This window comes from Sinocyclocheilus grahami, unplaced genomic scaffold (genome assembly GCF_001515645.1).
Source record: "Sinocyclocheilus grahami isolate Dianchi unplaced genomic scaffold, SAMN03320097.WGS_v1.1 scaffold39.1, whole genome shotgun sequence".
Lineage (NCBI taxonomy): Eukaryota > Metazoa > Chordata > Actinopteri > Cypriniformes > Cyprinidae > Sinocyclocheilus > Sinocyclocheilus grahami.
Window position 1 is genome coordinate 3,039,753 of NW_015505218.1, and position 23,663 is coordinate 3,063,415.

The following is a 23,663-nucleotide window of genomic DNA, read 5'->3' on the forward strand; positions in this document are numbered from 1 at the left end:
TACTCTACACTGCTCAAAACTCGCGTTTGAATCATCAGTGGCAAATCCTTTAAATGAAAACGTACTTACAGACTGTGAGTCAGAACAGCCGGCGGCAGGCCAGCGTGAGCTGAGCAGCACTAAGTTGTAGCATTTCCTCAGCGACCAGCACAGATCAGCTCCAGGCATGACGATGGGCGGCGTTATGCAAATCTTCCCACATCGTGACGTAGACATGTGGGGGCGTGTTAGAACGAGACGTTTTAGGTAGGTGTGGCTGACTCTTAACTTTTATAAAGAATATTGTCCCACAAGGCAGCATCCATTTGATAACTTTAATAAATATTTTAATTTGAACTATTGCATACTTTCTTTTTATAATGTAGCCTACAGAATATCTGCCATTGTTGCCACTAAGTATAAATAGTATCTATCTACACTTAAAGGGGTCATATGATGCGATTTCAATTTTTTCTTTCTCTTTGGAGTGTTACAAGCTCTTGGTGCATAAAGAAGATCTGTAAAGTTGCAAAGACTAAAGTCTCAAATCCAAAGAGAAATCCAAAGGGAAGAAAGCTGGAGCTGAGGGAAAGAAGGACGGAGAGGAGGGAGAGGGTGACCACATCTCTGGGCCTCTTAAAACTGGAGGAGGTGGATTGGATCAGAGTGGTTGGTCACATGGCTCACAGTCTGCTAGTGTGACCTCCCCGTCAGGAGCGACTAACAGCTCTACCCTTCCTGGAAGAAAGGGAGCTCTGACTCTGAATTCTCTGACCCTGAGGGAGGAATGCAGTCTAAACTCAGGTTTGACCCTCGGACTATTAATGCCAGGAAAGCTTTCTTAAATTATTAGGTCAAATAAAACGTTGACAGGTGGTAAATGACCTAGAAAAAAAACACGTATATGCATTTGTATTTTTACATAATTTATGTAGAGATCAAGTTTTTTTTATGACTAATATTTATCATTTTTATGTTTAAGTTTCCAGTAACAGATATGCCGATCTTATTTGTTTAATTGTTTAATTTCTTCTTATTATTGAATAATAATTTTACTACAACAATAAAAACACATTATAACATATAACAATGCATGTATTTTAACGTTTAATAATAATGAATAATTCACATTAAATAGGATTTTGAATTATCTTTGTTATATTCACTTTTTGCACAAGTGTTCAGTAACTGATACTGTATTTCCGTTCTGACACGGTCTGCGATTTGTAATTACTTAACTAAATAGTATTTATATTTGAACAACAAAAACCTATGCGTCATGAATATTTTGTATGATTATGTTGTTGTATTTTGTACAATAAAGTGTCATTTAATTAATGCATATTTTCATGTTTAATAATTTATACATTTCTTCATGATCATCAATATTATTAATATTCATTATCATTGTTATCATAAATATTCTGATTTTGTGCATGACTCTGGCACAACTTTAAAAGTAATTATATCACTAAATAATTCTATAACTAAAAAAGAATTACATTACAACAAAAAATCTATTCATTCTGAATATTTTGCATCATTACGCTATTGTATATTGTTCAGTAAATTATTATTATTGATTATTTAGTTTAAAATGCTACATCAAATATTTCTGTAACTTTTCACCTAAGTATGATTGGCTCTTACGTAAGAAGTTAATTAGCTAATCTACTTTTTTGTTTTGTAATGAGATATGATTGCACTGTCATGGCTTTAGATATCTTTACGTGTAAATGTGTTTGTTTTGGCTACTTTGGCTTCACCTAGGTTGCATCAGGCACGTGTGTGCTTCAGTGTTTCCTGGCTGTGGTCAAGTGTGTAGAGAAACGAATCCTCTATGGCTACTGGTCTTCCTTTGTTCCAGATGCTCCTGTGATTGGAGGCCCTCCTCCTCTTACCCTCCTGACCATTGCCCTAAAGGACCCCTTCCCAAAGGTAAAACACAAGTCCACAATTGGCCATTTACTTTCTGACCTGAGAGAAATTTGACTTTTGATGTGTCACATTTGCTCTTAGGTACGTGCAGGCTCTCTGCAGGTTCTGTCTGCTCTTCTAGAAGGTTCTCGCCAGTTCCTCTCCACCGCTGAAGACACCAGTGCACCCCGCCAGGCCTTCACTCCCTTTTCGGCCACATTAGCTGCCAGTGTCAGAGAGCTGCACCGCTGCTTGCTGCTAGCACTCATAGCGGAGTCCTCCTGTCAGACACTCACTCAGGTCCTAAAGGTAACAGAACACACACTCACAGCAGTGTTCTTTTTATTTACTACTAAAAACATAAAAAATATTTTTTGCTGGCTGAAATAAAGATTATTTATTTATTTGTTTGTTTGGATGCCCATTAGCTATGCCCAAGAGCATTGCTAGTCTTCCCGGGGTCCACACAACACTTAAAATTCATAAATTATTACATACATAAAAAAACGATTAAATACATTTTTCACATTCCAAGACACCTCTATAAACATTTCTTCCACCTTTAGAGTGTATAAAAAACCTGCTATAAAACGTATTGCTCATTCAATTAATTTTTGTACTTCAACCTTCTATAAATACAATAATCCAATCCAAATTTTCCATGTTATCCTAGTTATTGACACTGGTAAGAGATTCCATGATTTCAATGCCATATATACTACTGTACGTTTAAGAAAATTAGCATTAGGGAGTAAAAAATCTACCCTCTGTTGCTCATCTAGTGGCATATTCATGTGACTGAACTTTGGATTGTAATTGATTATACTGATACAAAGGAGTTGTAAAACCTTCCATGTTGATAACAGTATTGCAGCGATCATCCTATCTTCCACTCTTAGCCATTTAAGATTAAAATGCATACTGTTTATTTTAATACCATATGGACACTGGAGAATTAATCGCACTGACTTATTTTGTACCAGCTGGAGTTTCCTTAAATCCTTTTTTGTAGCATTAGCCCATATTATCTGACAATAGTCAAGCTGTGAGAAGAAGAGAGTATCCAATATAATTTTCATCATATCAAACGTGAAATATGTTCTACATCTCCTCACTACAACTAACACCCTTACCATTCTCTTCAATGTATTCTCAATGTGCTTTGACCATGACATTTTATTATCCAGGCTGATACCCAATAGTTTTGCTTCATTAACTTAAATAAAATAGCTTCAATCAAATAAAAATATTTGATGAATAACCTAAACAAAAAATAATGGAAATATTTCCTTGGCTTAGGTGAAGTTACTAAAACTACAACAGAAATTAAAGCATAGAAACATTTAATATTTCAACAAATATTTCAGAAGAACAAAAATTAAGAATGCCCTTATGCCATAGACCAGTATCTCTGAAGCATATTTTGATAGACTTTGATGATTTTTAATGAAGTGAGGCCTACTAACAAAAATTTAACTAAAGCTAAAATTAAAACCAAATTTAACAATAAAAGCGAATTCAAAATGAATACTATAATTTCTATTATAATTTATAAAATTATAAATAACACATGCAGTGGCTTCAAAATATTGCTAGATCTTCCTCAGAACTAACTTAAGCAATTTTGTAATTACCAATTGGTACAAATGCCAGTAAATTCACTAATACAAACATTAGTAAGTCATGTTGCATGATTCATTTAAATACTCTCCTCCCATAAATTTTGTGTCTGAAAGGGAAACTTCTACAAATGCGTTTGCAGTAAGATCGGCTGCAAAAGTAACTGTCCACACATTTTCAGTGCTAATTTTTCAATGTGTGCCTTAAAATAAATCATGACAGTATTTATATATACCAAAAGGGGGTTTGCACTGGTTCATGCTGTTAGTAAATCTGGTCCAAAGAGTTTGTGAACACTATTTGTGTTTTGTCTTTCAGTGCCTTGCCCACCTGGTGTCCAACGTGCCCTATAATCGTCTCAGACCGGGCCTGTTGAGCCCACTGTGGAAACAGATCCGTCCATTTGTGCGCCACAGAGGTACTATTACAAGTTGGACTATTAAAACTGTCCAGATGTTGAATACTTGTTCTATAAAAAATTCTAACAATTCTAACAATTTGAGTATCCACCATTCCTTCTCTTCCTCCCATGTTAGATGTGAACGTCCCTGTGTCCAGTCTCACCCTCTTTGGTGCATTAGTCTCAACACAAGCCCCCCTCCCAGAGATCCAGCTCCTCCTCCAGCAGCCCGGATCCACATCCGCCCTCAGCACCCCCGGCATCAGCACTCCGCAGGAGCTCTCTCACAACTGGAGGCTTCCCGCTCGGAGAGACAGAGAGATCTCGTCTCCTGGAGGAGGAGTTGAAGGGGGTCAGGAGGGGCTGACTGTTGCAGCTGTGCGTGAGCCTGGTCACTCAACCTCGTGAGGAACCGTACTCTGATAGTGACGCCGGCGGGTCTAGTGGAGCATCGCTGGAACCTTCACCCGTACGACTTGAAGCCCTGCAGGTGAGTGGTCTGTTTGTGAAGAGGCAGCCATCTTGAAATGTTTGTCTTGAATTGTTTGTATGTGGTTTATTTCAGGTTTTGGCTCATCTGGTGAAAGGTTACTTCTCATTGGCTCAGACATCTCTGTTGGAATTGGGGCAACTCAGTGCTCACTGCCTCACAGCAAGATCCTTCTGTGCAACTTCATGGCGCTAAAGTATTGGATTTTTATGTCTTTGTAATTTCCTGTCTCATTGGTGCTTACAATGGTGAATGTTTTGTTCAAATCCCTAAACTTAAGGGCATGTTCACAATAAAAATTCAGGGTTCTTTCAGACCAGTGCATAAAAAACTGCGGATGGGCTGAATTAAAATGCAAATTCTCTCTCTGACAGCAGGTGGCGCTTATGGAAAAGCAGTAATTCAAATGTTTGTAGTTCACCACCATTCATTCAAATTAAAATGTTTCTCACACCAAACATTCGTCTTGATGTAAATAGTACTTTACTCTTAAACTTAAGCAAGTAACTTGTCCTGCACTATTTGTGCTGTTTGAAACCTGTATGTATTACCTCAAATTGTAAGTCTTGTAAGGCTCTGGATTCTGATTGGCTGTCAATGATTTTATCATTCATGAGCTAGAATTTTTTTTTTTGTGGATGTGACATTTACACGTTATCGTTATAGTTGTTGTGTGGATTTACCTGTTCTCATAGAATTAGATTGAACACTTTAGATTAGGGAACACATATTTACTATTAACTGTTTTCCCTCAAACTCCCAATTTGCTGCTTATTAATAGTTAGTAAGGTAGTTGTTAAGTTTCTGCAATGGGTCGGGTTAAGGGATCTAGAATATGATCATGCAGAATAAGGCATTAATATTTGTGCCTAATAAGGACTAATAAACAGCCAATATGCAAGTAATATGCATGCTAATAAGCTACTAGTTAATAGTGAGAACTTGTCCTTAAAATAAAGTTTTACCAAACGTACATATTTATAGTTATTGCTATAGTTATTGCGCTTGGTGTGAACCTTAGCAACAACCTAGAATCATAGCGATGACTTTAGCATGGGCAAGCACCTGTAATAATTTTTTCTTAAATTGTTACATTTTGTATTGTGTGTGTCTCTTGCTTGATCTTGATTTACAATTTCTGTGTAATGTACAAGCTTCTGGAAGAACTGGGAACAGGTGTTATCCAGCAGTACAGAGCTGATGCCAACACCACTCCACAAAGTGCCAAATGCGTGCCAGTGTGTCAGGTAAAAAATTCTACATGTAAGGTGGTACAAATCTAAATTCAAAGATCATGATATTGATGTAATGCTGGTCTTTTGCCCTTTTCAGGTGGGTGAGTTCTGGTCCGAGGTCTTGGGTGGTCCACTGATCAGTGCCTTACAGAACGAGCAGCATCCCACCCTACAGACCAGCGCATGTGACACCCTCTCCTCCGTCTTGCCACAAGCTTTCAGCCAGCTGCCCATGAGTGTGTTTGACCTCTTGAGTTTCTACATGTGATGTTCTTTGTGATATTCATGTATATCACTATCTCCAGGATAAGACGCAAGTGCTGTGCTTCACAATACTGCTGGGACTGATGTACAGCGAAAACTCGCTGGTAAAGGTGGCAGCAGTGAGAGCTCTAGGTGTATACATCCTCTTTCCCTGCCTGAGAGAGGAACGGGATCAGCCTTCTCATATAATGAAGGAGCTTCGCTTTTAATTTCATAGAATATTCTAAATATTAAAGGGTTAGTTCACCCAAAAATGAAAATGTTGCCATTAATTACTCACCCTTGTGTTGTTACAAATCCGTAAGACCTTCGTTCATCTTCGGAACACAATTTTAGATATTTTTGATGAAATCTGAGGGCTCTCTGACCCTCCCATAGACAGCAAGGTAACTACCACGTTCAAGGTCCAGAAAAGTACCAAGATGATCGACAAAGTAGTCCGTGTGACATCAGTGGTTCAACTGTAAAGTTACGAAGCTACGAGAATACTTTTGCGCAAAGAAAATAAAAATAACGACTTTATTCCACATTTTCGTCTCTACTGCGTCACTTTTCTTTGCGCAAAAAAGTATTCTCGTAGCTTCGTAACTTTACAGTTGAACCACTGATGTCACACGGACTACTTTGTCGATCATCTTGGTGCTTTTCTGGACCTTGAACGTGGTAGTTACCTTGCTGTCTATGGGAGGATCAGAGAGCCCTCAGATTTCATCAAAAATATCTTAAATTGTGTTCTGAAGATGAACTCAACACGGGTTTCGAACAATACGAGGGTGAGTAAGAAATGACAGAATTTTCATTTTTGGGTGAACTAACCCTTTAAGAACATAATTTATTATTTTATTTTACTATTTACTTAGTTACATGTTTCACATATATAAAGTTTTACTATGAGTAAATCCACCTTCATTTAGAAAAGTACTCTGCACTGATTTAACTTTACTAACTTTGCAATTTTTGTATTTTTTTTGACAACCACAGGATGTGATGTTTGTGGCAGACACGGCTAATGCCATCCTCACTGCTCTGGATGACCGCTCACCCAACGTTCGTGCAAAGGCAGCCTGGTCACTTGGCAACCTTACCGACACACTCACTGTCAACATGTAAGAAAGACAAATGACCACATCTGTGTGTGTGTGTTATGTTAATCTAGTATACTGATGGTTTTCCTTTCTCATCTGTTGTCTTCAGGCAGTCAGTGGGGCTGGAGTTTCAGGAGGAGTTCTCTGATATGCAGCTGCTGAACATGCTGAGATCTGCCACTAAAGCTTCAGGAGATAAAGACAGGGTGGGTATTTCTTTTTTGTTACTGATGCCAGAAGCCTTTTACATGATGTGTTCACAGCATCTTCAAAAGATTTCTACAGTTGTTAAATAAAATGTGTTCCACCTTGAAAATTGTAGAAAGTTTATTCACTTTGCTAAATTTGACAATTATTTAAGATTTCGGGCAAGGAATTCCTGATATGTACCACTGTTAGAGAGTGAGTTGTTTGTTAAAAAAATTGTTTTATTAGGGCAGATAAGATCCCAAAACCCATCACCCATCAAAGCCAAAATGTTACAACTAAACAACTTTATTTAATGTTATCAATGAAATTATACTTCATTTCTTAATTTCCTGAATGTTGCTTGCACTCACACATTGCATTTCTTAATATGTATCATCACAGTTCGGAAACGTGATACTTTTTTTTTTTCACGATTCTTTGATGAAATGTCAATTTAATGCATCCTTCTTATTAATTCCTTTCTAAATATTACTAAACCCAAACTTTTCAACAGTAGTGTATTTAGTTTAAACAGCTTTTAGCTAATAGTTTCAAATTGTTTTATTGTAATTCTTGTTATCAGTTGATAATGGATATTAATTATTCAATGTTATTGATATTTAACCGTGGACATTTCTGTCAATTCAAGATGTCGTAAAAACCTAATGTAACCTTTTATAAGCATTTCTTGAAGAGTGTGTTCTCTGTAATAACACTTAGCTGTGTAAATCTGTTTGTTGATGCATAAAGAACAGTTAAAAATTTGGTAAATTCATCAATTGAAAATTGACCTTTACTAATTATCATTAACACATTTCAGTTCCTTGTTCATCTATCCATATATGGTGTTATTGGCCATAACATTCAAATAGTTCAGCTTATCTGTCAGAATTTGAATAATGGCGCATCCTCATTAAGGGCAGAAACAAAAGCCGCCTTTTCACAATGTATCAAGTGTTACTGAACTCCAAGCTTGATGTTGCAGGTAAAGAGCAATGCTGTCCGTGCACTTGGGAATCTGCTTCACTTCCTGCAGCCGGAGCACCTGGGAAAGCCTGTGTTTGAGCAGCCTCTGCAGGAGGCCATGAGGGCACTGATAGATACGGTTAGAGGAGATGCAACCATGAAAGTGCGCTGGAACGCCTGCTATGCACTCGGCAATGCCTTCAGAAATCACAACCTGCCTCTGGGTGAGTGAACATTATATTTATTGAATTCAAAATTAAATAAATAATCTGGGTGATGTCCTGATATCATAATGAACAAAAAATAAATAAAAGAAAAAGTTTTGTTTTGTTATAGATTTTTTGAAATAATAATTTAACACAACTGCTTCACTGCTTATTAATATTTGAAAAATATTTGTCCCCTAAACAAAGTCAAATTTTAAAAACATATTATTTATTATATTTATTACAAAATAGTTTTCATCTTTAAAAATATTTACACTTTTACATGTTTTTGTGTGTGTGTGTGTGTGTGTGTGTGTGTATTCAGAGAGTAAGGAAAATGTTATTACTTTTTACTTGATGGTTACACCACATAACATTTTAAAATATATAATAAAAGTTTAAAGTGGTATAAAAAATTAAAATAGATTGGAAAAACATTTCTTTATCATGGCAAAGTATACTTGGATTTTTATGCGTGCAATAAAGTATACGTGTATAGTACACGTGACGTACATTTTGTTCATAGCCTATTATGTGTGTATTGTTCGCATTCAGCCCAGTTTTCTAACACCATAACTCTGTTCACTCAGCTCACACATGCACGTTTATTTGCAAAAAATTATTTGGTCCACAAGGTGGCAACACTGACCTGGGCTGTTGTTTCACAGTCAAAAAAGAATTGTAAGAGACAGAACAACAACAAAAACTAACTACTAGAGATGTAATTGCAATAGCCACCTGTGTTGAACACTTTAATGAGGGGGTTAAGAAATAAATGTAGTCCATAACAATGTTCCTCTTGAGGACAATGAAGTATACTACTACTAAATGCAACAAAACAAAAACATTCATAATTTCTTGAGAGAAATAGTGCAGACACTGGGCAAAGTTTCTAGTGCGCATGTTAAACGTCTGTGTTGATGCACGCTATCAAAAACTGTGTTTGGCTGTATGTATGCACTTAGCATTTGAGTCAAAACTAAAGTTTACTTTAGCTCTTGTTTGACGCCATCGAGTGTTCAGAATATCATAGAGATTTAGAGGTGGGTTAATTTGGCCAAGTAAGTAAAGCTTTCAGAAAATGCAGAGTTTGAGTTGTACTTACGAGTTCTACAAGGACGTGAATGCTTTTTACAAGTTGGGATCTCATAATTACGGTAATTCATGGCGTGAACGCAGTTTAACGCACATGACTTGACTTGCAGGTTGAGCTGTCTGGTCTAAAGAAGCTTACTCTGCCCTGTCCTACGTCATCACTTCCTGCAAGAACTTCAAAGTATGCATCAAATCCACTGCTGCACTTTCTGTTCCATTGACGCGTGATCGGTACGGTGATGTTCACCAGTTCGCCGAAGTGTGGCGAGCTTAGGCTCAGGCTCTTGAACACAGCGAAGAAATGGAGGACTTCCTTGAATATCGTTACTGTGCTAGCTTACGCTCACAGCTCTGCCGTGCTCTCCTGCACCTTCTGTCCGTATGCCAGCCTGATGACCTTCCAGCGCTGAGGTCATCACTGAGCGATCAATCCAGGCCAGTGCTACAGGGCTTCCTGGTTCACTACCGTGTGATTTTGGCTGCTGGGGTTGATGGTGCTGCAGTGGATGAGGCTGGGGATCATGCGGTGCCTGAAGATGGTTTGATGGTGCTCAACAAGACCCTGACCAGGCTGAAGGGACAGCTGGAAGAGGCCGTGTTGGACAGCAGTGAGGGTCTGAAGACTGTGGTGAATTTCCTCGAGGATGTAGTGAGGAACTTTGAGGAGATGAAAGAATCGGACAGCAAAGATTCCTCCCTTGCACTCAGCAAATCACCACAGCGAAAGTGACAATACAGATGTGCCACGACTGTCTGGGGTTGAACCTATCTTTTAGATTTTATTAAAAATGTATGTATTAAAGTATATCAAAGAAATTCCTGTAAAGTCTCGAGTTCCACTTTTAAAGAAATAGTTCACCCAAAAATGAAAATTCACTGTGCTTCAGGCTGTCCAAGATGTAGAGGAGTTTATTTCTTCATAGAAAACACATTTGGAGAAATTGACTTGCTTTGAGAGATACCAATGGATCCTCTGCAGTGAATGGGTGCCGTCAGAATGAGTGTTCAAACTGCTTATAAAAGCCTCAGAATAATCATGACTCTAGTCCATCAATTAACATCTTGTGAAGTGAAAAGTTTCCATCGTTAAGTCATTTTTAACTTTAAATTGTCGCTTTTGACTAAAATATGGGTCCATAATTCATAATAACACTTCCTACAGGGAAAAAGGTCCATCCCCTGTTGTCCTCTCACGCTGAAATGTGATGCAAAATTTCTTCAAATCTGTAAAAATGAAGAAACAAACTCGTTTGCATCTTGGATGGCCTGAGGGTAAGTACATTTTAAGCAAATTTATGTTTTTGGGTGAACTATTCCTTTGAAACTAATTTCACTTTGAGTGATTTAAAGCAAAAAGATAAATAAAAAAAGCATTCTTACTTGTAGACTCAAGTGTCATTTAAGAAGATCATTCTGAATTATTCACACTTGGTATGCATGTGTGTACAGAATGTAAAGTTACTAAAAAAATATTTATTGTGGGTAGTTTTAATTTTCGTTTGCATTTTTATTATACGAAGACTCTGACAGTATATTACAATATTATATACAGACTATTATGACAGTATATTAGACTAATGCAGACATTAATTTAGGAACATGCTGTAATTTTACATGCGGTTTGGGTATAAAACATTTCAGACATTTTTTCTCACTTACCCCATTGTAGCAAATTTTCAAATTTTTTTGTTTAAGTAATACAGTTTTCTTAAATGTAATTAGAACTATATTGACATCTCATACTCTGAAATATATTAATAATATACAAGTTTGTTGGGGTTTCTCAGTGTGTGAGGACTAAGGCTGTGATTGGGTTTCTGCATTTGCGAGCAGCACGAATCTCTTGGTTAAACCCTCTGTGAAAATGTGAATCATGATTACTCACCATTTTCTTCCAAAGCCAGCTTACAGTAAGTAATTACTGTCCCCTGAGGCAACTTATGTACATGATACCCATATAATTGAGAAGAACTGGTCTTACTGTAACTTCCATTTCTAGGTCATTCGTTCTTGGGATTGAATCATTAACTTGTATTAGCAGCCATTAGGTTAATCATAAGGTTACCATTACATCTCTTTATAGACACAGAGTATCTGGACACTTTCTGGTTGTCAAATATTAGTGGAAAATGTAATGAATGAGACCAAACAAAAGTATCACTGAAATTATATATATACAGTATATACTGTATATGGGTCAAAGACGTTAAGATGTCCGCATCAAAAGTAATTTACAAAAGTGATTTTATGTCCATAGAAAGCACATTAAATGCAAGTAAAGTGTCTACATTTAAAGTTTCAAATATGAATCAATGTCAAAATTTGTTTGAAATGGTCCATTGTCATTCAGTGTAGCACTTATAGCTATGTAAAAATTCAAACAACATGCTTATTCTAACCTGTACATATTAAAATATATAAAAGAATGAGCATATTAAATTTAATTGGGTTTTAAATGAGTACAAAATTCTTACTGACAAATGGGCAAAACCTATAGGATAGTGGCAAATTAGAAAAATGTCAAATAACAACTAATTAGTATTTGGGGTGAAAGTAATTAGTTTTTTTAATGTCATAAATTGATTTTTGTTGTAAATATGCCTGACAAGATTGCTACACTGAATGACATTTTAGTGCGTGTCTTCTGTAAATCAGGGGAAAATGTATGATATTTATTTTTTGCTCAGAAAAACAAAAATACAATTATATGAAACAGAAAACTTAAAAAAATATTGTTTTTGTTTAAACCCTTTTTCGTCTTTGCCCCATATATATATATGCATATATATGTATGCATGCATACACACACACACACACACATACACACACACACATATACTCACACACACACACACACACACACACACACACACACACACATACACATATACACACTCACACACACATGCACACACATGCACACACATACACATATATATTTGTTATATAAAAAAATGAGGTAGTTAAACATTAAATTACATTAGGGTTTCCCAAACCAAGGTTCATGACATGATAAAAAGCTAATAAATCAATCATAAAAATGTCATTAAAATAAATATTTTTAAATGAAAACAATCTAAACAAAACATTTGAACTCTTAAGAAGATTAATTATTGCATTTCTTTACCTGGATGTCGGTGTGACTAAACTGGTGTGTAAACTGACATCAGAGAGCTGTGAACATCTGAATGTGTAGAAATGATTGAAATGTTAGCCTAAAATCTCAGGAGGACTTCACGTAAATATTTTTTAAGTGGTTCAGGTAACAAAAAAAGTTTGGGAATTCCTACATGACGTGAACAAACATTAATAAACATGGAAACATGGAAATGACATTACACACAGTCTTCCAGCTTTGGATTTTTTTCTCCCCTTAGACATCCAGAATCAATCATTAGTGAAGGTCACTGGATATGATGAAGACAATATTTCACAGCTATACATTACCAGTGTTTAGTAATGGCATAAAAATTTCGTTTTCTCATACATATTCTAATTGAGTGCTGCCTTTATACTGTACAGTAATGTTGCAATATGTCTCATTAACAGTAAAATGCTTTCTTTAAATCCAGTGGTCAAGATGCTGTGTGGCCTCTCTCCGTTTTCCGTGTAATTGTAGCCGCCTGACTGGTGGCTGGTTTGTGTGCATGATTCTGCAAAACTAGAAGATTTTGCGAACTTATGTAAGTAGGTGTTTTGTTTTGTTTTTTTAGAAAGAAAAATTTTGAACTGTGTTTTTATTGAAACTTTTTAACAGACAAAACAGTTGTTTATAACTCTTACATATAATAAAAAAAATAGTATAATGAGAAGAAGAATACAAAAACAAATAATTAGAAATAAAAAAACAGCTTGCTAGTTTTAAAATGAGCATCTGGTTCAAACATTAAAGTAAATATTAAAAGAGAAATCAGAAAGAAAATTATAAATAACTTACTGGTTCAGGTAACAAAAAAAGTTTGGGAATTCCTACATGACGTGAACAAACATTAATAAACATGGAAACATGGAAATGACATTACACACAGTCTTCCAGGTTTGGATTTTTTTCTCCCCTTAGACATCCAGAATCAATCATTAGTGAAGGTCACTGGATATGATGAAGACAATATTTCACAGCTATACATTACCAGTGTTTAGTAATGGCATAAAAATTTCGTTTTCTCATACATATTCTAATTGAGTGCTGCCTTTATACTGTACAATAATGTTGCAATATGTCTCATTAACAGTAAAATGCTTTCTTTAAATCCAGTGGTCAAGATGCTGTGTGGCCTCTCTCCGTTTTCCGTGTAATTGTAGCCACTTGACTGGTGGCTGGTTTGTGTGCATGATTCTGCAAAACTAGAAGATTTTGCGAACTTATGTAAGTAGGTGTTTTGTTTTGTTTTTTTAGAAAGAAAAATTTTGAACTGTGTTTTTATTGAAACTTTTTAACAGACAAAACAGTTGTTTATAACTCTTACATATAATAAAAAAAAATAGTATAATGAGAAGAAGAATACAAAAACAAATAATTAGAAATAAAAAACCAGCTTGCTAGTTTTCAAATGAGCATCTGGTTCAAACATTAAAGTAAATATTAAAAGAGAAATCAGAAAGAAAATTATAAATAACTTACGATGTGAATAACACTAAAAAAGTGACTGTAATCGGATTATGAGCATTTTAGAGCATGTGTAATCTAATTACACACTTCATTTTTACAGATTGCACACTGTAACCGATTTTTGTAATTTGAACAGTATTTTACTGTAATATGTACAGTAAGTTACTGTAAAATTTACAGCAACCTATTTACAGTGCATGTAATAAGTTACTACCCAGTTTATATAATTTAGCTTGAGTGCAACTTATCAACACTTAAATGCCAAGACTTTTCAAACCTTTTTTAAAATGTTCATTAACATATCCTAATATGCTGTTGTTATTATTGAATAACTGATAATCTGTGGGAAAGTAACTCTAAATATCTGAACGGCAAAAGCAAAGACAGCAGCTAAAAAGCTTTAATTAGCCGTGAGTTTTAGTTTGACGTGATACCTTGATTGACTTTGGCCCTCTGGGGCCTCGGGGTCACTGAGGCATGAGAGAGAAAAGCAGCAGGAGGAGTGCAATCAGGATGAAGAAGAGGGTGAGACGTGTGATTCCTGTGAAGAGCAGATCAAGCAAGCATGAGGTTCAGCGGGGCAGAGTCCACTCGTCTCGAACAGGAGGAATGCTGATTCAGACACGGCTGTTCCTGAGCGCTCACCCTCATCCCCCTCTTCCCACTGGGGGTCCCAAGAGATGAGGGACAATTAGGACCTGTAAAACACCTTAAAATCTCTTAGGATTGGATGAGGCTCTTTAAAACACTAATCTATGTAGGGTGACCATCCGGGTCATTTTGCACCCTTGCCAGGATTTCTATATTGCCTCAAATATCCAGGTTTTGGCTGTTTGCACTGTGCAGATCGATCGTTGTATGACATTATTTCTGGAGAGCTATAGAGAGCAGAGCAGACGGCTCCTTATGCTTTTAAATCGCTCTCGCAGTACTTTGGTGTCATACAATGATCGAACGAACGAACACGTGCGCATGTTTGCATCGCTTTGATCGTTCTCACCTTCTTACGTGTGACGCGCCACGATTGGTTGATTATGTACAATACCTGCATGTTATTGGTCAAACTACTTTGGATGTTTTAGGCAATATAAAAATCCTGGCCAGGACCAGTGTTGCCAATTTAGCAATTTTGTTGCTAGATTTAGCAACTTTTCAGATTACCCTAGCAACTTATTTAGCTATTTTTATTTATTTATTTGGCAACTTTTAGCAACTTTTGATAAATGACTCGAACGATAAAAATGCACACATTTTCCATCTAAATTAGACAAAAAGAGGAAACCAAATATACCTAGCAGTACATACATCACGTGAATTAAGTTAACTGCTGTTTGCAATTGTTCAATAATAATTAGGTGTGTTCGACTTGAAGCGGCGCTGCGCAGACCGATCGGTGTATGACATCAAAGTACCGTGAGAGCTAATCAAATAGAGAGCAGACGGATCTGCATGATTTCTAATCGCTCTCGTGGTGCTTTGATGTCATACACTGATCGGTCTGTGCAGCGCCGCTTCAAGCCGAACACACCTAATTATTATTGAACAATTGCAAATAGCAGTTAACTTAATTCACGTGATGTGATACACCTTGTTAGTAGCTTGTACCTGTGATTGTTGATCAGTTAGTTGATCTAGAAAAATGGAAAAGGTAGTAATTTTCGAGGAATTTATCCGTAACCCTGTAACCCCAAAACACAAAATACAATGCGTAATTTAAAATGCAGGTAAAAAACCTGTGAAAAATCAATACGGAAAATTCCTTCATATAGTAGACTATTTTTTACAGACTTTTCTGTGTCTGTAGTGTAGCATACTAACAAACTACTAATACACTGCTTAAAACAGTGTTGTTCAGAATGTGTAGTTTTCCTAGTTTAATAAAAAACTTTAAAAAATAGCTAATAAAAAATATAATATGTTAATAAAAAAAACTTGTGTAACAAAAATGTGTAAGTTAAATGATTCAATATTGTATTTAAAAATACAGTTATTTATATTATTATATTATGCATTAATATTATTGAACGAACAAATCAAAATTAACATATAAAATATATTTTTTGCTGAGATTTGACACAATTTTGCATCTTGATTACGTGATGACGTCATCGCGCAATGACATCACAACATAATTTAGCAACTTTTAGCAACAAATCGACCTTCCTTTAGCAACTTCCCAAGAAAATTAGTTGGCAACACTGGCCAGGACGTGTGTGTCCCGTATAAATGGCACATATGGCCACCCTAAACATATGTTTATGATTAATAAAAGAAATAAGTCAAATGCTCATCTTAAATATGCTACAATTTAAAATCTTACGCTAAAATAAACAGAAATACTCCACTTTTACTTCAAACTGCATTTATCTCTATATATACATGCTGCGTAGGAAGATAATAGATGTTCAGGTGTTTGTGTTGGTTGTCAGATTTGCAGTGCAATAGTTAAGCAATACCTGATTAACCCGAGTAAAAGTGAAAGAGAGAAAAGGCAGAAGGATATTGTGTGATGTTGAATCCCTGCTGAAATCAAAATGGATTTATTTCAGATTCGCTGTAGTTTCAGATAATCATATGACCCCTTTAAAGTGTCTGGTACTGTGCCAACATCACATGCTTTGCCTGCATTTATTCTCCTTCTTATATTTGCGTTTGTCAGATTTTGACCCCTCTTGAGGAGCCATCAAAGTCTCCATAAAAACTCATGAATTCTTTACTGTGTTGTAAAAGCACAGTCCAGCATCATAGCTGTTTGATGATATGTGTTATAATGCTATTCAGTGTTCTGTCTGTGCAGTTTACATGAAATGTCAAGTGATTTTTTGCTTTGAGTGCGGGTCAAAAGTTTGTAGACTGAAAAAGTAAACTGAAAGTATCGGCCTTTATTACAATCATGTAAATTGCCACAAGGATTAGTGTTAGAACTGGTTGTTTCTCGAAAAAAAAAAACTGGGAAATCCTTTAACATTCAACTTTACCTAGAAACAACAAATGTAGAATTTTTTTTAAAGCAGCATGTAGACAGCTCAGACAGCTTTTGATGATACTTTTATTTTTTGCAAAATTATGGAATTTAAATGATAGAATTTAAATTGTGGGTCTCTTTTAAGAAAATGTAGCAAGTGGTGTTTTACTATAAGAATCTGCTGGAAAGTGAGCAAAATGAATGTAAAAATAAAGCAAAATTGTCTAGATAGACAGATAGATGGATGGATGGACGGATAGATACAGATCGAGAAGAATGACAATAATTAGTGAAAAGAAAAGAAAAAATGGACAATTATAGTCTGAAAAGCTAACAAACGAAATATTTTTTATATATAATCCTTGAATTTGGTCGTAATTTATCCTAAAATATTACAGTCAATTTAAATAGGAAAATGTGTGGTGTGTATTCACACACTAGGCTGTTTTATAACACAAAACAATCATAATCATTGCTCATCATCATGAAAAGGAAGCTCATGCAGGTTAGATTACTGAGGTTAATGTCTAACAGAGTGATCAACGGAGTCTTTATATGGTGTAGCACCTGTGGACACAGTTCTGTCACTGCAAACGCAGATAATAAATGCCTCAACTATCACTCAGAACACCAGCTATCACTCAACAAATGTCATTTTTATACAGAAATCATTTTTCTCTCTCAAGCTGTGTGTTTGTGTGAGTGTGTACTTGTGTTTATGTGTCCTTTTGAGTCCAAGTCAAGGTCCAGCTTACTGACCGGAACTCATCTATCTGGTCACTGATTCCCCAGCTTATAAAAGTTTTACTAAATGCATTATTTGAGCATATTCCAGCTATTCTTATGATGTATAATATATCTGTAATCCCTCAATCAAATATCTGAATGGATGCCTACTGGTCAACTCTGATTGGTGACATTAATAATACCTTTGGGTTCAAACCGCAGGCAAATTAACCATATTTACAAAAAACACCAGTGGAGGAAAAGGAAGAGACTTTTGATCATGTCAAGGAACAACATAAAAACCTCCTGGTCCGAAGAGAAAAACAAACAAATTATTCATCCGATACAGTCACACGCCACTGCAGCTTTCACAAGAGAAGTAGTTTCACATCCTGGAAAAAAATATGTAATTTCTGTAAGTTTGGTATTAACTGCTGTTAATCATTGAGAACTGACCAGTCCCCAAAATGTGTGAGAAAGGTTGAAATGCAGAGTGCATTAAAATTCTGTTCCAGCAACAGATTTGGTCTCATGAATCAGATGGTTCATGATGATCTTTTTATATAGCAATTTTAATTCAGTCTAAAAAAAGTGCTGTCAAACGGTTAATCACAATTAATCACATCCAAAATAAAAAATGTTATTGACATCATTTATGTGTGTGTACTGTGTATATTTATTATGTAAATATAAATACACACACATGCATGTATATATTTAAGAATTTTTTTTATATTTGTGTATTAAATATTTTATATATAATATAAATATATACATGTAAATATTTTCAAAATATGTATGAGTGTGTATTTATACATACATAATAAATATACACAGTACACACATATATGATGTAAACAAAAACTTTTATTTTGGATGCGATTAATTAATTGTTTGACAGCACTAAAAAATTATCATTTTCACACATTTACTGCTGATTATGTGCTTATCCGTGTGCTTGCCTAAAAGTCAGATATCTCTTTCAAGAAAGAAAGAGAAAGAAAAGTTACAAAGAACGAGGGGTTTAGGAATAATGAAAAATCTGGTGCTGTCCTAAGTGATAGTAATAGTTTTTTCAGTATTGGAAAGTATATATACTTAAACCACAAAACAACAACAATTTTTTTTTTTTAGAAATGTCCTTAATAATAATAATATTAACAATAATAATGTTTATATAGTTATTACAATGTTAGTATTAATTATTAATTAATTTATTTATTTACTTAGGCCTACTTACTTGCTTGCTTATACCTTATTTTAAAGATTTATGTAGTTGTTTCACCCTCTAAAAAAGTAGCCTAATAAGTTACCCCAGAGGTACCAAACACATCAACACTGAACATTTCAAACCCGTATACTTAATAAACAGCAGCTACGAATTCCTCATTCATATTAGCATATTCATAAACGAGTAAACATCATTTGCATAAGGTGCACCAACCAATGAGCATGGAGTCAGCTCCGCCCAGCAGGAACGTGGAACTACTTCCTTCAGCAGGTGCGCTCGTGCTCTGGACAACTGTACAACTTTGCGTAAAGACACTTTAGTCTCCGGTTTTCTAGTCCTTAAAAACATTATTCATTTCAGTTCATTCACACGTGTATTCGCCGAGGGCGCGAGGACTTTCAGCGAGACCGGATTGATGTTTACTGACATGGTGTCCAAGTTGACATCGCTTCAGCAGGAGCTCCTGAGCGCGCTGTTGGACTCGGGGGTCACTAAGGACGTGCTGGTCCAGGCGCTGGAGGATTTGTGTCCGTGTCCTGCAGAATTCGGAATAAAAATGGAAAAACCCTTGTCCCCGGCGAGTGTCAACGGCGGCAGCGACTCCAGTGATTCCAAGCCGGTGTTCCTGACTCTGACCAGCGCGCAGGGTAAAGGGGGCAAACTGTCCGGGGATGAAGGCTCGGATGACGGGGATGACTTCGACACGCCGCCGATCCTGCGCGAGCTGCAGTCTCTCAACACGGAGGAGGCGGCGGAGCAGCGCGCGGAGGTCGAGCGCATGCTGTCGTGAGTTAAGATAGCCTACAGATACTCGATTAATTAACTAAATGGCGTGTTATTCAAATATTATATGCAGGTAACTCAGGGCAGCACGTTAGAAGTGTACCTGCTATGTATGTCTTTATCTCCGCAGTAAAAACCGTGTGCCTGTAACGTTAGTTATTATTTTTCAGTAGAAACCTATGTAGTTCCACTGTAACAAACAGTAGCGTAAAGTCTGACCACTTCAACTATTCTATTTTACCTTATGTTTTAACTAGGAACGTTTTATTTTTGCATGTAAATACATATAATGATTTGACAAAACCAATACCAAAATTCCTGTGATGTAGTGTATTATTGATTATTATTATTTCATTTTTTTCCTTACGTCGGTATTTTTTTTTAATATCGTTTTAATGCCTACATAATGTATGTATCCCAACTTTTTTTGGTAAATTTGGGCAAAGATCGAAATGTTCCTGTTTAAAAGTGTACAGGCCTATATTGATGTAGTCAAAACGAAACCACGTGTAGTTGTTATTAATTTATTTCTATAAATCATCAACAGAAAGATACACAATGTCGTATGAATAGAGGGGAAAGATATCTAGTTATTCATTGTCCAAAGTTATAGTCTTAAATCAACATCCTCGAGCACTCTCTAATGTGAGGGGTTTATTTCCCCAAACAAACATTGGCTGGTCCGTCAGACATTTTTCTTTTTTGTTTAAACGTATTAAACCAACCACACGCGTTTTACTCGTATGCTGAGTGCTGGACAAAATGTGTTTCACAAATATAGCCTAATTAAGAGTTTTGAGTCAACTTGTCATCGTAAGCTATAGCCCAGAACGAATGATATATGCTAATATTGTTTTATACATTTGAAATGATGTATATCATGCTGTGCATAATATTATAACATTATTATTTCTACATTCGTTTATTGCATGCCTATAACCAGTTCTTCTATAAACATTTTTAGCCTATTAATTCCAAATGACTGTCGAGTTCGACTTAGTATCGAGGCGGAAAAGTCTCTTTTAGATTTAGAAACGACATTTTTAAACTTCCAAGACTAATAGCTACTAAATTAGACAGCATAAATTAGAGTTAGAGTTACTTTTGAAATATTTTAGATGTTGGTCATTATTATTCTATGTTATTGCATGGCGATTATTAATTATATTTTAAACGTTTGTACATTATTTATTATTCCAGACTTTTCAAAACATAAAGGCATCATTTTACACGAACAAATGACATATACACATAAAAATAAAGCATTTTTTAAATGTAAAAATAAAGCTTAAAGTTACTTGTGAAAGCTCATAATAGCGTTGGCTGCTGTGTTTGGCAGTGGGGACCCGTGGCGCGTGGCGCGCACTGTCAAAGGCTACATGCAGCAGCACAATATTCCTCAGCGCGAGGTGGTGGACGTGACGGGGCTCAATCAGTCTCACCTGTCGCAGCACCTCAATAAAGGCACGCCGATGAAGACGACCAAACGAGCCGCGCTTTACACCTGGTATATCCAGAAGCAGCGCGAAATCGACAGACGTAAGTAGCCTCTTTACCATCTGTAACATAAGAAAGTATGCAGACTGTTTTTTCCTAACACTTCACAATAAGGTTCCATTTGTTAACATGAGTTAACCGCATTAGTTAACATGAAAGAACAATGAAAAATACATTTGAAACATTTAACAATACATCATTAAAATTACATAAAAAGCTGTATCTGTTAATATTATTTAACAGACCTGAGAAATGACAATAAACAGCTGTAATTTGATTAAATATTATTAACTGTAACATTAATAAATACTGTAACAAATATATTGCTCATTGTTAGTTCATGCTAGTCGATGCATTAACTGAAAAAATGATTTGGGCAATTTTTAGCCATGCTTAAAATAAATGAATCTCTTTTCATTATGTAGTCTAACAAAATGTCATGCCAAGTGACATTTATTTATTTATTTTAAAGCTCTGTTTATTTCGTTTTTTAATTATTTGTTTGCATCTGGTTTTAATGTTTGGTTATAGCCTACATGTTGTTATATATATTTTATATAATACTTTAATACTTATGTAAACATGTATTTAATCTTGTATTATATTACATTCAGTATACACTATTGTAAATTCTATTAGAAATTATTTATTTAAATCTATATAAAATCAATATCAAAAGTCTTGTTTGTGAATGCTTTTTATTTTGTCCATTTTATATCCCCTTGTTTCTCAGACTTTGGTTGGATAGATTAAAAGTCACTCAGAAAAAGTAAAATACACTTGTTAATAAATGTATAGACTGTGATTAAGAACATGTGTTGTTATTTACTTACTCTGAATAGCCTACATTTTATGAAGGACCCTTTTTTCCAGGTCAGTATGTATCATGTGAGCTCATTATTGGATCCATTTTTACCATTCTCAAAATTGCACCTTGATTATGGGCCTCCCCATCCAAGCACTATCTTTCATGATTGTGCCTTACTCTGCCCCAATCGTGTCCCCCTCTTATTTCCGCAGAGTTCGACCGTGTTCAGGGCTCTGACCCCAGTGACTCAGGCAGTCAGGATCAGGTCCTGTTTTTTTTCCCAGAATTCAATCATACCGGACACGGTTTGGGGGCTGCGGGAGGTTCTGGAGGACCAATCGGAGATGAGGGGGAGCCAGGCTCTAAGAGGATGAGACGAAACCGCTTCAAATGGGGTCCAGCATCTCAGGAGATACTCTACCAGGCTTATGAACGACAGAAGAACCCCAGCAAAGAAGAAAGGGAAGCGCTGGTAGAGGAATGCAACAGGTAATTCTCTCTCTCTCTCTCTCTAGATATTGATTTAGTTGTATTAAAAATAGTTGGTAACACTTTATTTTAAGGTGTCCTTGTTACACGTTACATGTACTTACTATTATAATAACAATAAATTATGCATAATTACATGCAAGTAACCCTAAACCAAACCCTAATCCTAACCCTATAGTAAGTACATGTAGTTAATTAATATTACTCAGTACTTAAATGTATAAGTACACTGTAACAAGGACACAAAATAAAGTCTAACCCAATATTTTATATATATGGAGGACTATATATATATGTGTGTGTGTGTGTGTGTGTATAATTTAAAACATTTAAATTAAATTAATTTCTTATTTTCTTGTATTATTCTATTTTTTATGTTTTGCATTTTATTATATTACATGCAATATATACTGTATATATATATATATATATATATATATACACTTTAAATATACACTTTAATACAAAGTGCTGCTCATTAATTACATTTCTTTCTTATTTTATTTTGTATTTAGATATCTTAAATGTGTTTAAAAAAATGCATTGTACAAATGCCAATTTGTTTTTTTGGGTTGTTTTCAGGGCAGAATGTGTTCAGAGGGGTGTGTCGCCCTCTAAAGCACATGGGCTTGGGTCTAACCTGGTCACGGAGGTTCGTGTGTACAACTGGTTTGCTAATCGGCGTAAGGAGGAAGCCTTCAGGCAGAAGTTGTCTATGGATACGTATCCAACCCACAGCATGAACCCCCTGTTGTCCCATCCATCATCACATACCCAGCACCATCACAGTAGCTCAGATTCAAGTAAGATTTTGCTGCTGTGCAAATACTCACAGGCTCTATTTACACTTGATATTAAAGGGGTCATATGATGCTGCTAAAAAGAACATTATTTTGTGTATTTGGTGTAATGAAATGTGTTTATGCGGTTTAAGGTAAAAAAAACACATTATTTTCCACATACTGTACATTATTGTTTCTCCTCTATGCCCCGCCTTCTGAAATGCGTCGATTTTTACAAAGCTCATCGGTCTGAAAAGTGAGGTGTGCTGTGATTGGCCAGCTATCCAGTGCGTTGTGATTGGCCGAATACCTCAAACCTTTGTGATT

General features: G+C 35.7%; 2 protein-coding genes and 1 pseudogene across 2 annotated transcripts in view; all 3 read left to right on the forward strand.

Annotated features, from left to right (window-relative positions):
• LOC107581994 (HEAT repeat-containing protein 6-like) overlaps positions 1-9,641 on the forward strand; it is an 11,947-nt pseudogene extending 2,306 nt beyond the window's left edge.
• Positions 9,559-10,329, forward strand: LOC107582016 (HEAT repeat-containing protein 6-like). Its single transcript, XM_016267705.1, has one exon. It carries the CDS (start codon positions 9,748-9,750, stop codon positions 10,174-10,176), a length of 429 nt encoding a protein of 142 aa, XP_016123191.1. The 5' UTR covers positions 9,559-9,747; the 3' UTR covers positions 10,177-10,329.
• Positions 10,330-19,237: 8,908 nt separating this feature from the next.
• LOC107581926 (hepatocyte nuclear factor 1-beta-B-like) overlaps positions 19,238-23,663 on the forward strand; it is an 11,427-nt gene continuing 7,001 nt past the window's right edge. Inside the window, exons 1-4 of the mRNA XM_016267616.1 lie at positions 19,238-19,763; positions 21,100-21,299; positions 22,278-22,554; positions 23,137-23,357. Of these exons, the coding sequence (XP_016123102.1) occupies positions 19,393-19,763; positions 21,100-21,299; positions 22,278-22,554; positions 23,137-23,357 (1,069 nt within the window). The 5' untranslated portion in view covers positions 19,238-19,392. The remainder of the gene's footprint in view (positions 19,764-21,099; positions 21,300-22,277; positions 22,555-23,136; positions 23,358-23,663) is intronic.

Coding starts and splice junctions, on each gene's coding strand:
- LOC107582016 (XM_016267705.1), top strand. CDS start 9,748: ATGGAGGACTTCCTTGAATATCGTTACTGTGCTAGCTTACGCTCACAG.